General features: G+C 38.5%; 1 protein-coding gene across 1 annotated transcript; it reads left to right on the top strand.

Annotated features, from left to right (window-relative positions):
- The first annotated feature begins 66 nt into the window (after window positions 1-66).
- rraga (Ras-related GTP binding A) lies at window positions 67-7,980 on the top strand. The gene is made up of 11 exons (XM_063000385.1): window positions 67-146; window positions 2,444-2,555; window positions 2,987-3,086; window positions 3,231-3,297; window positions 3,558-3,780; window positions 4,016-4,111; window positions 4,867-4,989; window positions 5,144-5,235; window positions 5,332-5,447; window positions 6,304-6,428; window positions 6,667-7,980. The coding sequence occupies exons 2-10, from the start codon at window positions 2,529-2,531 to the stop codon at window positions 6,405-6,407; spliced, it is 948 nt and encodes a 315-aa protein (XP_062856455.1). The 5' UTR covers window positions 67-146; window positions 2,444-2,528; the 3' UTR covers window positions 6,408-6,428; window positions 6,667-7,980.
- Window positions 7,981-15,910: the final 7,930 nt, after the last annotated feature.

Raw genomic sequence — 15,910 nt, 5'->3', positions numbered from 1 at the left:
TACAATCTGCGCAGCTTTGCGTGTTTTGAACGCAGCATTAGTCTGCTCGAACAACCCTCATGTTTACAGCGGGTCACATGCTGCTGTATTTTAGAAGGAATTTTGCACTGAGCTGATAATGAGACTCGGATCTGCTTTTCTCTAAGGTTATATATTTTTATTTTCTCTATCGGTTTGTTTCATATTGTAGAAATGTAAACGATTGTATGTCAATTGCGAAATTATTTAGTTCGAGTGTTTTTTTATTGCTGCATTAAACTCGCTGTAGTTTCCTTACAGAAGCTTATGCTAACTAGCATTAAACACACAGCCTGTTCAATAATACTGCTTTAATGCCTTTAATTTAAATTAGAAAATAATAATAATAAAGTTAGTTTCTTCCTCGATAGTAAGTTACTCGTCGCAAGACAACATATAATACTTACACATATAATAAGTAAGACGTGACCAGTTAATACTTGTCGTTAGCAAGACGCTAATGAAACAGCTAGCTTGTCAGCTACTAAGGTAAACAAACACGGATTTATATTTTAATATTTACCACTTTATTACTTTTTTTAAATAAATGAAAACATTAAACAGGTGTAACAATGTAAATTATTCATAGGCACTCATTTTAGATAATTATCTCAGCTGTCACTACGTATAGTTTCATTTTTAACTGTAAAGCTACAACTACACTATTTATGTGAAAAACCCAAAAATTAAATGCAGTTATTAAATTAGCAATAAATTAGTGTGTTAATTAAACATAACGTCATTCATCATGGGTTGTAATGTGATAAAAAAAAAAGTTGTTTCATCCAATGTCCAATGGTGGTGTGCTTTATTTCTCATAGGGCTGGGTGATATGACCAAAAATTTGTATCACGGTATTTTTTAAGATTCTGACGGTTTCACGGTATATCACGGTATATCACGGTAGGGTTTTTTTGTATGACTGTGGTTGATTCTACTGTCATAAGTACATAGAATGTAAACAGTTTTAATTTCACTGTGTATATAATGAGGGCTATAAGCTTTGCTCGGCCCCACAAAATGACACAATATACAATATAACATTTGTATTGTTTATTTAAATTTTTTTTCACCTTCACCGCTGACTGAGGACAACTCTCAACCAACATACGCCCCCTCCGGCACGTACAGACAGTGCTTTTACCGCTGCGCCACCTGAGCGGCTTGTTTATTTAATGTTGAAGTATTGTACAATTGTACAACCCTTAACTCTCCCTGTAACAAATAACATGACATTTGCAAACTCCACTGTACAGCTTGACCACTGGTCTGTTATAGAAAACTTCCAGTTTACTTATAATGTTGGTTTAGCAACTGACCTGAAGTATCTTCGCCCTGTAAGACAAACCTGGAATCCACTGTTTTAATTATTGCTCTGAAAGCTTCTTTTTCAACTGTCTTTAGAGGAATATTATATGATTTGCTGCCTACTGAAGCTTACAGATGTTGTATTAACTATGCTATGGTATGACAAAACAGACAATTTACTAAGGTAGATACGTTTGTGATATCTGCCAGTTGGCTGTAAAGTTGTATGTCCTGCACACAAGCACTCTATTATACATAATTCCCAGTTTATTAAAATGATAAAACTACTTTAAAGTGTACGGATTTATGTAAAATACAGTGTATAAATCTTAATTAAATGTTATTTGTAATTAATTTATTAAATAATGTTTTGGTACTCTGGATAAACGATGTGAAATAATTAAAATGAGATGCCATGAGATTTAAGCAGAACCAATTCTTCTTTTGTAACAGTCTCACATGACAGTTTGTAGTGACTCGGTCACCTGACAGCACTGTTTCATGTTTGTCTGCACTAGTGCTATTTCACATGCCATGCTTATACTCAGGCTGTGATTAATCACTATACCCATTGTAAAGGTATAATACATTATTATAAACACCTACGAATGGGTCCCTGTTGAGTCTAATTCCTCTCAAGGTTTCTTTCTTCTGCTATTTAGCTACTTGTCACTGTAACCCTTTATGTGCTTAACAGAGGTTTTCATCCTGAAATCTGTACAGTAGCTTTGAGACCATGTCAAATGTGAAAACCCATTGGTAACAGTTGGTTAAATATTTTAAAAAAATCAAGTCAATGTCTTCAAAGGAACATAACTGTGCCTTTTTGCACACAGCAACGTCTATAAACATGCATTAGAGGAGGTGTGAGGGAACTCTTGACCCTTAATCCCACTGAACACATTTAGGATGAATTGGATCATTGATTGTGTAGGCACTTCTAGCCACAAAGGATGGGATGTCTAACAAGCTCATGGTCAGACCCTGCTGGTTGCTGATTTAAATTGATCAGGACAGTTTAAAGTGTTTCTCAGTTGTTCCTTTCAATAATGACTTTTGTGAAAGTGACTTTCAAAGTAAATCCTTTTAGAAATGCTTTTTATCTTTTTTGTTGTAGTGTTGACTGCAGGAGAACCTCTGGTGTGGTGGTGCTGTGTTCTGTGTTGGGTTACACACAGCAGGTTTTGTCACTGACGTGGGAAATGTCAAGTACAGCCATGAAGAAAAAGGTGAGTAACTACAGATACATCAAAGCTTCTTAATCTGTAGAAATATAACCTTTATTTTTCACATTCAAGTGTCTGGAATGTGGTAGTAACCTACACAAGTCCTAAAGCAGGCAAATATTAAATAACTTCATATTGACAAATAATATATACATTATACAAGATAATATAATTATTATACAGTATAATCTTGCCAGTATTAAAAGAGCAATAAATTGCACTTTCAGAAAAATCTTAAGCAGACTGTAAGGTCATCTGTTTGTGAACTGAAGGTGAAGTTTGAAATTGATCCAGCAGTGCTGTTAACCAGTAACCTGTTTGACCCAAAATCAAAAGAAAGGGCTACATTTTGTTAAATTTAATTGTAAATAAAAACAGGACTTTCATGGTTTAGTGTTGTTGTTGCAGTTCCTCGTGTCATATTCTCTCTTTAGGTGTTGTTGATGGGAAAGAGTGGGTCGGGGAAGACCAGCATGAGGTCAATCATCTTCGCCAATTATATCGCCAGAGACACACGCCGTCTGGGAGCCACAAGTAAGTTCATGAAACATCCACAACTTCCACATTACACCTCTGAAATTTATTTTACCCCTGCATTTGGTTCACTGGTGGAATATTAATACAGTGGTAAACTTTTTTTTTTTTAATTTATGAAGCTAAATCTTTTGTTACTTTTAGTTGACGTGGAGCACTCGCATGTGCGCTTTCTGGGCAATCTGGTGCTGAACCTGTGGGACTGTGGAGGGTGAGTGCAAATGTTGTTGTAAATTACTGGGATTGGAGTGTCCAACATGTTTATAATGAAGTGTCCACACACTGTTAGCCTTATAGTGTATCTAAAATCAGCCAACCGTAGGTGTAAAATTTAAACACAGGATTTATGGCAATGTAACGGTGCATGAGCGGTCATTACTTGCCCCTCAAAACATGAATATAGTTTCTTGTTAGTGTAGATCTGCACATTTATTACTCAGTTCTATGTCTGCTGTATCTCTTTGTTTGTAGACAAGACACATTCATGGAGAACTACTTCACCAGTCAGAGAGATAATATATTTCGGAACGTAGAGGTGCTCATCTACGTGTTTGATGTGGAGAGCCGGGAGTTAGAGAAGGACATGCATTATTATCAGTCCTGTTTGGAAGCCATTCTTCAGAATTCACCAGATGCCAAAGTCTTCTGCTTGGTGCACAAGATGGACCTGGTTCAGGAGGATCAAAGAGACTTGGTTAGAAACACTCTCTTACTCTGATGCTGTTTTAGTCTTCAAACTAGAGAATCATGTCACACTGTAAAATCGTTACCCAACTTTCAGATGCTTTTGTTATCTGATGTAGGATACAAAGGCTCTCACTGAATGCAAGTTGTTTATAATGTACTTCATGATGTACTTCGTTCTAGTATGTTCTATTGCTGAAATGCCAATTAAATCGAATTTTATAGCTTATTATGTGTTGATATAGATCTTTAAAGAACGTGAGGATGACCTGAAGAGACTCTCCCGCCCGCTTTTATGCACCTGCTTCAGAACCTCCATTTGGGATGAGACCCTGTACAAGGTAACCATATTCAACCCTTTAAAGCCTGAAACATAACAAAACATGTTAAAAAATCTAATTCATAATAATTGCTTATTTTCTAAAACATGATTTTGTTCTGGTATCAAATGTGATTTCTTGGCTTATTTTTCCAATACTATTGTTCTGCCTCCTTGTTATTAATCATTAATTTTAACTATTTTTTCAACTGTACATTTTCAGAGTTGACATTGATTGTGACCCTGAATTGTTTAAACTAAACAAAATAAAGCCACGTCTCTCAAAAATCTCTAAAAAAATATGCAGATCAAATTTGATATGTGCAATCTTTTAGATTTATTTATGATTATTTAATTTATGATTCTTGCCTAGACTTTATACCATGAAATTCAAACAAAGACTGCGTACCGCTATTAGAAAATAATTTTAAACATTTCTGATTTATTAGAGCAGCTTTGGTCCAGTATTGGTCTCTGATTGTTACTCAGTTTTATACTAAACAAATATTTTCTTTTAATGAATTAATACCCACGTATTTGCAGTTTCTTCTGATTAAATATTTTAAAGTAATAAAGAAATAATGTAACAAGTAATCTGATTAGATATATTAAAATACTCTTATAGGTAATCTGATGAAATACATTAAAAATGTATTTGTAATAATTAAATAATTAAATGTAATAATTAAATATTTTAAACTAATGAATAAATAATGTGATATTAACAAAATAAGGTCCGTTGTGTGTTTTTTCTCATTGGGATTTGTTTGTGTGTAGGCGTGGTCCAGCATCGTCTACCAGTTAATCCCTAACGTGCAGCAACTCGAGTCCAACTTGCGTAACTTTGCTCAGATCATCGAGGCTGACGAGGTTCTACTTTTCGAACGAGCCACTTTCTTGGTAAGCTAAACAAAACCTGTTCCTTTCCTCTTTTTGTAGGCTGATTTTTAGGGTGCTAGCCATACAGCCATGTTTTAATATTTCACATGATTCTGATATCTAATATTTCATGATTCTGCTTTTCAGTAATTCACACCTGATCTGTTTTGTCCAGGTGATCTCACATTATCAGTGTAAGGAGCAGAGAGACGCTCATCGCTTTGAGAAGATCAGTAACATCATTAAACAGTTTAAACTCAGCTGCAGGTGACTGGATTGTGTCTCTTTTACAGCACTTACTGAACACGGTGCTGATTTTGATGACAAACTGATTTTTGTTTGTTTCTGTCTGTGATTCCACAGTAAACTGGCAGCGTCCTTCCAGAGCATGGAGGTGCGCAACTCTAATTTTGCTGCCTTCATCGATGTGTTCACCTCCAACACCTACGTCATGGTGATCATGTCCGATCCCTCAATACGTAAGAAACACTGTTGTTTAATCATTTCTGTGCATGTTTGTGTATGTGTGTGTGTTTGAGAGAGAGAAAGAGAAATCTGTAAAAATAGATCTAAAACCGGAAACTCATGTACACTGCATGGCCAAATGTATGTGGACGCCCCTCTTAATTATTGAGTTCTGGTGTCTCAGCCACACCCACCCATTGCTGACAGGTGTATAATATGAAATTCTATAAAATAACTACTTAGGTTACTTTTTTGTTGCAGAAGAACTTTTTAATGCACAGTAACCTTTTCTTTTGATTAATATTTACCATAAAATATGGCATGTTTAAGATTATCAGACATTTTATCTTGAGCCCCTTCCACAAATTTTAAGATTTGGCAGATAAATAAAAATTGTGTGTTTTCTGTAAAGTATAAAATTTAACCAGGGGTGTCCAATCTTCTCTTAAGACTAATCATTTTTATTTGACTGGCCGGTTACATTAAAGGTACTGGAATGACTGCACATCCAATTAAAAAAAATAAGGACACAGTTTTATGGATGCAGTGCATGTAAAAACGGTGCCAACAGCCTCCTCTTGTGGAGAGACTTCTACTTGCTAACATCCAAATGCACCTAGTGCTCTACATCTAAAATGAAAAGCTATTTCTGCAGTAACATACATCAACATATAAACATAATTCATATTTGCTTCTGTTAGAATTTAAATAGTATTTAAAAATCAATCTCTGTCAGTATAGTATTTCTGCAAAAGGTTATAAAACCTCTGGCCTTACTTATAAGTACAAAACATTTAGATCATATGTTGTGACCATGTCTCTGTTCTGTGTCTCTTTCTTCCTGTCCCACATTTTCTGTTCTTCTCGTAGCCTCTGCTGCCACTCTCATCAACATCCGCAATGCCAGGAAGCATTTTGAGAAGCTGGAGAGGGTGGACGGCCCCAAACACAGCTTACACATGCGCATGCGTTAAACATCTGCACCGTCTCCTCGAGTAAGACCACCACACTACAGATCTACACAAATAAGCAGCTGTAATTTAAAAATCCTGAATTATCTAAATAGTAAAACTCGAAACAATAAAATAGTAAAAAGAGCAGCACCCGTTAAATAGTACTTGTGAATAGGGTTGCCAGGTCAGGTGAAATTATACCAAACATAAAGCTTAATTGAAATTCTTAGACTTATAACTCTGATCATTTCTTTGCTTTGTTGGTGTGTTTGTCCACTAGAAGGTCTGCTTGCTGGGAGAATGGCAACCTGGTGGCTTCAGAGCATCCAGCGCTTTCCTACACTCGTTACCAGGAAATAAAGTCGCACCTGTTTCTCCTGTGACTCCTTCATCAATTCATACTGGTTTTATTTCAGAACCAAGTCTGAACACAAATGTCAAATCATGTCAGATCGAAGGGGTTTGGGATGAAATGCTATAAAATGAAATATTTTTTAAAGAAACGCACCTTTAAAATGTCCCTTATAATAGAATCAGTGCCATATAGAAATCTTACACATAACCTGGACACTTCTGTCCTATCTTATTTCTTTTTTCCTTTTTTTGGGCTTCGTATTTACTGAGATTTTGCAAGTGTTGCAAACGAAACAAAACGTCTGTTGTGTGCAAAATGTTGTTTATGAAGAACTTGAAAACCACATTCTCTCTAAACAAGTCACAGTTGACCTTTAAAGCACATGCTTTTTTTTTTACACAAAAGCTGTTTGTTTTTCCCTATTTATTATCTCAGCAATGGCAGAATTAAAAAATATATATATATAAGAATTAATGGTTTGTGCATCGTTTTGGTACAGCAACAAATAAATACAGATTGAGATGCTGTTTAGTCTAATACAATCAATGCATTTAGTTTTCAACAAGGTATTTAAACACAGATTATAAAATCCCAGAGAAACACATGAGCGTACACTATATGGCCAAAAGTAAATAAATTCCCCCTCTAATTATGCATTGTAATTGTTTTGGCCACACCCATTGCTAACAAGTGTATGTAAATCAGTCATATAAAATAATTGATAAGCTTCCAACTTTGTGGCAACAGTTTGGGAAAGGCTTTTTGTTTCCAGTATGATTCCCGTGTGTCTGGTGCACAAAGCGACGCCCATAAAGACTTGGTTTGATGAGTTTGGTGTAAGAGAACTCCTGATTGCACAGAGCCCTGACCTCAATCGCACTGAACACACCTCTGGGTCTATTTGGAATGACAAAGATCTTTTCACTGATTCAAAATCTTGTGAGAAGCCTTGCTTTACAGTGTAAAATAGGTGGTAACTCCATCTCACTGTATGTAGTTTTGGAACTGGATCTACAACACGCTCATGGTCATGTGGCTATATCGTTTATTATTGTGTAATTACAGGCTGACGAGTGTGCTAGAATGTAATGTGCCCAGAAGCTAATTTGGACTATTTTATATTCTTAAAAGATAAATCGATTTTGTTATTTCAGACCATTTGCTGTTCAATGCAGTTGCAACTATTCTGTAATGTCAAAACTGTGAGGTCCGTCATAATAAAATATTGTTTGTTGTTAATATTGATTTACAAGAACTCATTTTTCTATCATTTTTGGTCCATGACTCCTGGTGTGCAAGACGAATTCCAGTATGAACCTGCCTTGTGCAAAAGTCAGGCAGCGGTAGAGGCACAATACGATTGAGTACTGGATATGAGATAGGGAGATATTGGAAGATAGGGGAAACTAAAGCGCCCAGGTGGCTCAGCGGGATATTCCGCTAGCGACGTGCTCTGCTCGGATGCATACGGGTATCCCTCAGCAGCTAAATTGGGAGAAAATATGGGGAGAACAAAAATCCCAACACCACCGCTGTACCTGTTACACTTGTAAGTACCACTGTACTTTAGCGGCAATGTCCACATTCTTTTTGACAATGTAGTTCATGTGAGAGTCTGCTAGTAGAGAGCTGTACAGCAAAAGCTGAGAAAAAAGCAGTAAGAGTGTGAGTTCATTCTAAATGTTTGGACAGGTGAAGTACAAATGATATGAAACAGTGTAGAACATTCTGGAACAGGCGCCGACTCTTGTTCCAGTGAGCACCAATCTACTGAATCTGTAATTTTTTGTGTAAAGTCTTGGGGATGCGCACTAGTCCTGACCTCATACCAAAATCACAATCATCATGGTTCTGTTAAAAATAGGATTTATTTTATTTGTCCATTCCAACACTTAAACACATTAAAATGTGTAGGAAATAACAAGCAAATGAAAGTAGTTAAATTGTCCAGCATCTGTATCATGAAAATGTCATCAAAGAACTAAATGCACTTAGAAAAACAAATGTTTTCATTGTTTTATTGGTTGCAGGCTGAACCTTTGGCAAATATTAAAAAGCAAATCGAAAACTGCCTTTTTCTAATAAACAAAATACCACTTCAAACATTTGCTCGATTAAAAGAATATTATAAATAACATGTTTTAGGAAATATTTATTTGCTTTTCTTGGAAGCAGAACAGAACTTCATTTACTGACGAATAGCTGGTGTAGGGCATTTTGACATTGATGTGTATATTAATACTGGATGGAAGCTGTTTTTTTCTCCAATCCCTTTTAACCAAGAGTCTGGAGCAAAGTTAGTACTTGTGCTAATCTGCTATATTAATCAGAAGCTACAGGCTGTATTTTATTCAGGCTCTTTTGGACCGATTGGTGGGCTTCTGGAAAGTTTGACAGCCCTGCTTTAGAGGTTTCTGTGCTTTCACTGTAAGATTGTCTACCCTATATGTGTGCAAATAAGTGCATGTATAACCAAAGTCCTATGATGTATAGGCACTCTGCCCAAAGTGTATTTCATTATTTTGTACAGTGTTTCCAGCTGTTGCAAGATCTCCTGGCACTCTGGGACCCTGAAGATAATGAAGCAGTTAGTAAAAATAAATGAACCTCCATGCCTGTCCTGCATCTGCGGCTTCTTTTCTGCTCTTTGAAGTTGAGGCCGAGCAGATCACACAGTGCATGTGATCCAGATGCCCCCTCGTAAAAACACACACAAAAGTTTAGTTAATATGCAGAAGTTTGTTTAACTAACATGAACCTTCATCACAAGTGAACAGCAGGTTTTGGACATCTAAGCACAGACCTTTCCTCTCACAGATCTCTGTATAGTTTAAATCTAATTGTAGATTAATTAACCAAGTGTTGCATGATTGCACCAATTATGTATGTGCTAATTATATGAATCTGTACCATATGGGCAAAATTATTTGGACACCTTTTTTAATTAGGTGCTTTAACCACACCCATTTACATATTCAACATTTACATCATTGGGACAGTGGTAGCCTGGTGGGTAAAGCTGTGGGTTACCAGCTGGAATGTTGTGGCTCTGCCATGCAGCCACTGTTGGGCCCCTGAGCAAAGCCCTTAATCCTCTCAGTTCCAGTAGCGCTGTACAGTGCCTGCCCTCTCTGACCTCAGCTTCCAGAGAAGCTGAAATATGCTAAAAAAAAAAATCTGCACTCCATCTGCACTACATAATGATTATTATTATTAATACATGCTTTTATCCAAAGCGACTTACACAAATACAGTGCAAGCAATTGAGGGGTAGGGATCTTTCTCAGGGGCCCAGTGTCATCTTGCCAATGGTAAGGCTTGAACCAATGACCTCCTTATCACTAGTCCAGTACCGTAATCACTAAGCTACTACTACACATTGCAATTAAGTGTATAAATCAAATCATTCTTACAGGACATTGGCAGACCATGATCTGAGAAATGCCTTCCAGAAATGCAAAGAAAAAAATACAAATATATACACAGGACTCTAAGACAATATATATTGGACTCCACCAAACCACAGTGAGAGAATAGTATTAGTTTTCTTTAAAAAAATCTGAAGGGTTGTATCTACTTAGGGTTGCTGTCCTAGGTTCCAACAAAACCTGTGTTATAAGTAAAGGCGTTCCATCTGCACTACATAATGATTATTATTATTAATAGACACTTTTATTCAAAGTGACTTACACAAATACAGTGCAAGCAGCTGAGGGGTAGGGATCTTTCTCAGGGGCCCAACAGTGACATCTTGCCAATGGTAAGGCTTGAACCAATGACCTTCTTATCACTAGTCCAGTACCGTAATCACTAAGCTACTACTACACATTGCAATTAAGTGTATATATCAAATCATTCTTACAGGAAATTGGCAGACCATGGTCTGAGAAAATTCCAGAAATGCTAAGATAAAAAACAAATGTCTATAATGTATATACAGTATATGACTCCACTAAACCACAGTAAGAGAATAGCATTTAAGTTTTTTTTTTATCTGAATAAAGTGTTGAGTCTACCTCAGGGTGTGTAATCAGATATTAAGGAAGGACAGTAATCTAAAATATACAGTCGTCACACTTAAAGAAAGTAAAGTTTAAGTCTTAACGTAAATGAAATCGGCTTCAGATGCTTTACATTTGATCCACTTCTGTCTGGAATAGTTTCTGATTTACTGTCCTAGTCATGGGGGCAGTTATTTATTTACTGATGCTAGTGTAAAGTTACGTTGTTACAGCGCATTTGAAAACAGGACCCAACAAAACTTACGTTTCTAGTTCTCCGTAGTTTGGTTTGTGTGGAAGAATTAAATGTAAGAAGGTTGCAGGTGGCGCTGGACGTCCAAATCATCCAGATCGTACTAGATCAATTCCCACTCGATATGCAGACAGTCGATGCTTATACTTCATCTGTACCCTCTAAACTCTGCCTATCATTGTAAGTGCTGAATGTTTATTAATACTAATTAATTTTATTACATTTGTTGCTGAGGTGTTGACCCGTGCAGCTCGGATCGACCAACCACAATGAACAAACCCTGTAGGTCAAAGGTCAGGCTGAGCGGTAATGACCTCTCCCCTACATAAGCTTTTCATTTCGATCTTCCTGTCCCCAGAGCCCAGGTGTGGAAGTGACCCCCCACTCAAATGATCTAGAGCCAATAACATCTGGATGCTACGTAGTGCAGTCCAAATTTCAGTTCTGCTCTTCATTAAACTGGACAAGTGCTCTAATCGATTTTCCACTTCACGTTCGTCTGTTTACTCACGGTGTGGTGACATGGCAGCTGGGGATTTCTGACACAGGGAAGCACAATTGTTAATAAATAGAAAAACTACAGTATTAAGATTATACTACAGACCTTCCTTTTCTGCTTTGCCTCATCTGACACCACATCTCAACACCAGCCAGGGCTCGGTGGGTAGCACTGTCGCTCACAGCAAGAAGGTCCTGGGTTCGATTCCCAGGTGGAGCGGTCCGGGTCCTTTCTGTATGGAGTTTGCATGTTCTCGCTGTGTCTGTGTGGGTTTCCTCCCGGAGCTCCGGTTTCCTCGCACAGTCCAAAGATGTCCAAGTGAGGTGAATTGGAGATACAAAATTGTCCATGACTGTGTTTGACATTAAAAAACTTAAACTGATGAATCTTGTGTAACCAGTAACTACCTGTCCTGTAAAATATGACGTTAAAATCCTAATTAATTAATATATATATAAAACACCAGCCATCACTCGTGTCCGCACCTTAGCCAGGAAAGCGATTGCTCTTACAGCCAATTGTGTCTGTAGAGTCTCCAGTCAGACTCGAGGCTCAACCTGCTGAGCTGCTGCACCACCTCAGTGCCTTTATTGCAATATTCTGATTATATCATACAGCTAATGACCAGTATGTTTCTGTAATTAAAGTATTACACAGAAGTAGCGTCTACCATTGAGGCAAAGACATTCCCGTCTATTCCATAAACAGAAATTCTTGCAAAATGTTTTTTTTTATGTGGTTAGTGCTGCCCTTAATATAGTAAGAGCACTAAGTAGAAGAAAGTCTAATGCAGCTGCAGGCCATGAAGACATCAGAAATTGGACGGATACTCATGACAGACTACTTATCACTTGGTGCCAGACAGAAGACAGCGTCTCTAAATGTTCTGTTGTTTTAAAGCAATGACGTGAATTCAGCTGAGAAAAATAAAGAAGCCACAGTTAAAGTGCTGCTGAGTAAATGATCAAACATTAAGCTGTTTTCATTTTCCGGAGTTATATTAATATATTAGACTGTTGACAGGACGAGACACTTAATATGTGATGCACATTTTCATTTGTCTGCGTTTTTGAATAAGAAATCATTTTTATTACCATTTCTGTCTCATTTCATCTTCATGTTTCACCACTGTGTAATCATGGTCAGGGTCACAGTGGATTCAGTTTTCCCAGAATTACTGAGCACAATGCAGTAACACACCCTGGACAGGACACCAGTGCATTGCAAAGCTTTGACCACCCCCTCAGATATAGCCAAATATGTTCACACCTGACCGGCCAATAGCACCGCTAGGGAATCGAACCCAGGAACCCTGGAAGTGGGTTAGTGTTATTTACTGCTGTGCCCACCAAGCGCCACACTATTTATTTCATATACAGTTAACGTCTAAATCTAAATCTGCTGGTTCAAAAATATAAATACATCAACTAATATAAAACTAGGGCGGCACGGTGGGTTAGTGGGTAGCACTGTCGCCTCACAGCAAGAAGGTCCTGGGTTTGATCCCCAGGCGGGGCGGTCTGGGTCCTTTCTGTGCTGAGTTTGCATGTTCTCCCCGTGTCTGCTTGGGTTTCCTCCGGGAGCTCCGGTTTCCTCCCACAGTCCAAAGACATGCAGTCAGTACCACTGAATTGCCCTATAGGTGAATGGGTGTGTGTATGTGTGTCTGCCCTGCAATGGACTGGCGTCCCGTCCAGGGTGTTACTGTGTGCCTTGCGCCCATTGAAAAGCTGGGATAGGCTCCAGCAACAAACCCCCCCCCCCCCCCCCAGAACATAAACAGAAATTCTTGCAAAATGTTTTTTTTTATGTGGTTAGTGCTGCCCTTAATATAGTAAGAGCACTAAGTAGAAGAAAGTCTAATGCAGCTGCAGGCCATGAAGACATCAGAAATTGGACGGATACTCATGACAGACTACTTATCACTTGGTGCCAGACAGAAGACAGCGTCTCTAAATGTTCTGTTGTTTTAAAGCAATGACGTGAATTCAGCTGAGAAAAATAAAGAAGCCACAGTTAAAGTGCTGCTGAGTAAATGATCAAACATTAAGCTGTTTTCATTTTCCGGAGTTATATTAATATATTAGACTGTTGACAGGACGAGACACTTAATATGTGATGCACATTTTCATTTGTCTGCGTTTTTGAATAAGAAATCATTTTTATTACCATTTCTGTCTCATTTCATCTTCATGTTTCACCACTGTGTAATCATGGTCAGGGTCACAGTGGATTCAGTTTTCCCAGAATTACTGAGCACAATGCAGTAACACACCCTGGACAGGACACCAGTGCATTGCAAAGCTTTGACCACCCCCTCAGATATAGCCAAATATGTTCACACCTGACCGGCCAATAGCACCGCTAGGGAATCGAACCCAGGAACCCTGGAAGTGGGTTAGTGTTATTTACTGCTGTGCCCACCAAGCGCCACACTATTTATTTCATATACAGTTAACGTCTAAATCTAAATCTGCTGGTTCAAAAATATAAATACATCAACTAATATAAAACTAGGGCGGCACGGTGGGTTAGTGGGTAGCACTGTCGCCTCACAGCAAGAAGGTCCTGGGTTTGATCCCCAGGCGGGGCGGTCTGGGTCCTTTCTGTGCTGAGTTTGCATGTTCTCCCCGTGTCTGCTTGGGTTTCCTCCGGGAGCTCCGGTTTCCTCCCACAGTCCAAAGACATGCAGTCAGTACCACTGAATTGCCCTATAGGTGAATGGGTGTGTGTATGTGTGTCTGCCCTGCAATGGACTGGCGTCCCGTCCAGGGTGTTACTGTGTGCCTTGCGCCCATTGAAAAGCTGGGATAGGCTCCAGCAACAAACCCCCCCCCCCCCCCAGAACATAAACAGAAATTCTTGCAAAATGTTTTTTTTTATGTGGTTAGTGCTGCCCTTAATATAGTAAGAGCACTAAGTAGAAGAAAGTCTAATGCAGCTGCAGGCCATGAAGACATCAGAAATTGGACGGATACTCATGACAGACTACTTATCACTTGGTGCCAGACAGAAGACAGCGTCTCTAAATGTTCTGTTGTTTTAAAGCAATGACGTGAATTCAGCTGAGAAAAATAAAGAAGCCACAGTTAAAGTGCTGCTGAGTAAATGATCAAACATTAAGCTGTTTTCATTTTCCGGAGTTATATTAATATATTAGACTGTTGACAGGACGAGACACTTAATATGTGATGCACATTTTCATTTGTCTGCGTTTTTGAATAAGAAATCATTTTTATTACCATTTCTGTCTCATTTCATCTTCATGTTTCACCACTGTGTAATCATGGTCAGGGTCACAGTGGATTCAGTTTTCCCAGAATTACTGAGCACAATGCAGTAACACACCCTGGACAGGACACCAGTGCATTGCAAAGCTTTGACCACCCCCTCAGATATAGCCAAATATGTTCACACCTGACCGGCCAATAGCACCGCTAGGGAATCGAACCCAGGAACCCTGGAAGTGGGTTAGTGTTATTTACTGCTGTGCCCACCAAGCGCCACACTATTTATTTCATATACAGTTAACGTCTAAATCTAAATCTGCTGGTTCAAAAATATAAATACATCAACTAATATAAAACTAGGGCGGCACGGTGGGTTAGTGGGTAGCACTGTCGCCTCACAGCAAGAAGGTCCTGGGTTTGATCCCCAGGCGGGGCGGTCTGGGTCCTTTCTGTGCTGAGTTTGCATGTTCTCCCCGTGTCTGCTTGGGTTTCCTCCGGGAGCTCCGGTTTCCTCCCACAGTCCAAAGACATGCAGTCAGTACCACTGAATTGCCCTATAGGTGAATGGGTGTGTGTATGTGTGTCTGCCCTGCAATGGACTGGCGTCCCGTCCAGGGTGTTACTGTGTGCCTTGCGCCCATTGAAAAGCTGGGATAGGCTCCAGCAACAAACCCCCCCCCCCCCCCCCCCCCCCAACGCGACCCTAATTGGATAAGTGGATAAGAAAATAAATAAATAATATAAAACTAAATTATGCTTCCTAGCTTATTTCACCTAGATTCACTTCTTCCAATAACCAACAAACAAGTTCAAGCTAATTTCTGGATTTCTCGCAAAATTCATATATTTTTGGTCACTGTTTTGCTGGAACACTTAACTGCATCCAAGATTGTAAAAAATCCTATGTTTGGGTCTGTTCATGCTATCCTAAAAGTTTTAAGGATTATGTAGTATGTCAGAGAAGCAAGATGTTTCTTTTGACTAGCAAAGACTTTCTCCTTGCTACCCATTTCATTTTAAGGAGTCCTAAACACTGAACGTAGATGAGCAACTTCATATTAATGCTCCTAGTTTTAGAATAAAATGTCCAACAAACTTACGGTCAGTTGTTCACATACTTTTGCTCATATTGTGTATAATAGAGAGTTTGTAGCTATAACGGGAACATAGTAAAAAGCATTTTGTG

This window comes from Trichomycterus rosablanca, chromosome 8, assembly GCF_030014385.1.
Source record: "Trichomycterus rosablanca isolate fTriRos1 chromosome 8, fTriRos1.hap1, whole genome shotgun sequence".
In the NCBI taxonomy this organism is placed as follows: domain Eukaryota; kingdom Metazoa; phylum Chordata; class Actinopteri; order Siluriformes; family Trichomycteridae; genus Trichomycterus; species Trichomycterus rosablanca.
This window is presented reverse-complemented; position numbering and strand designations above follow the sequence as displayed.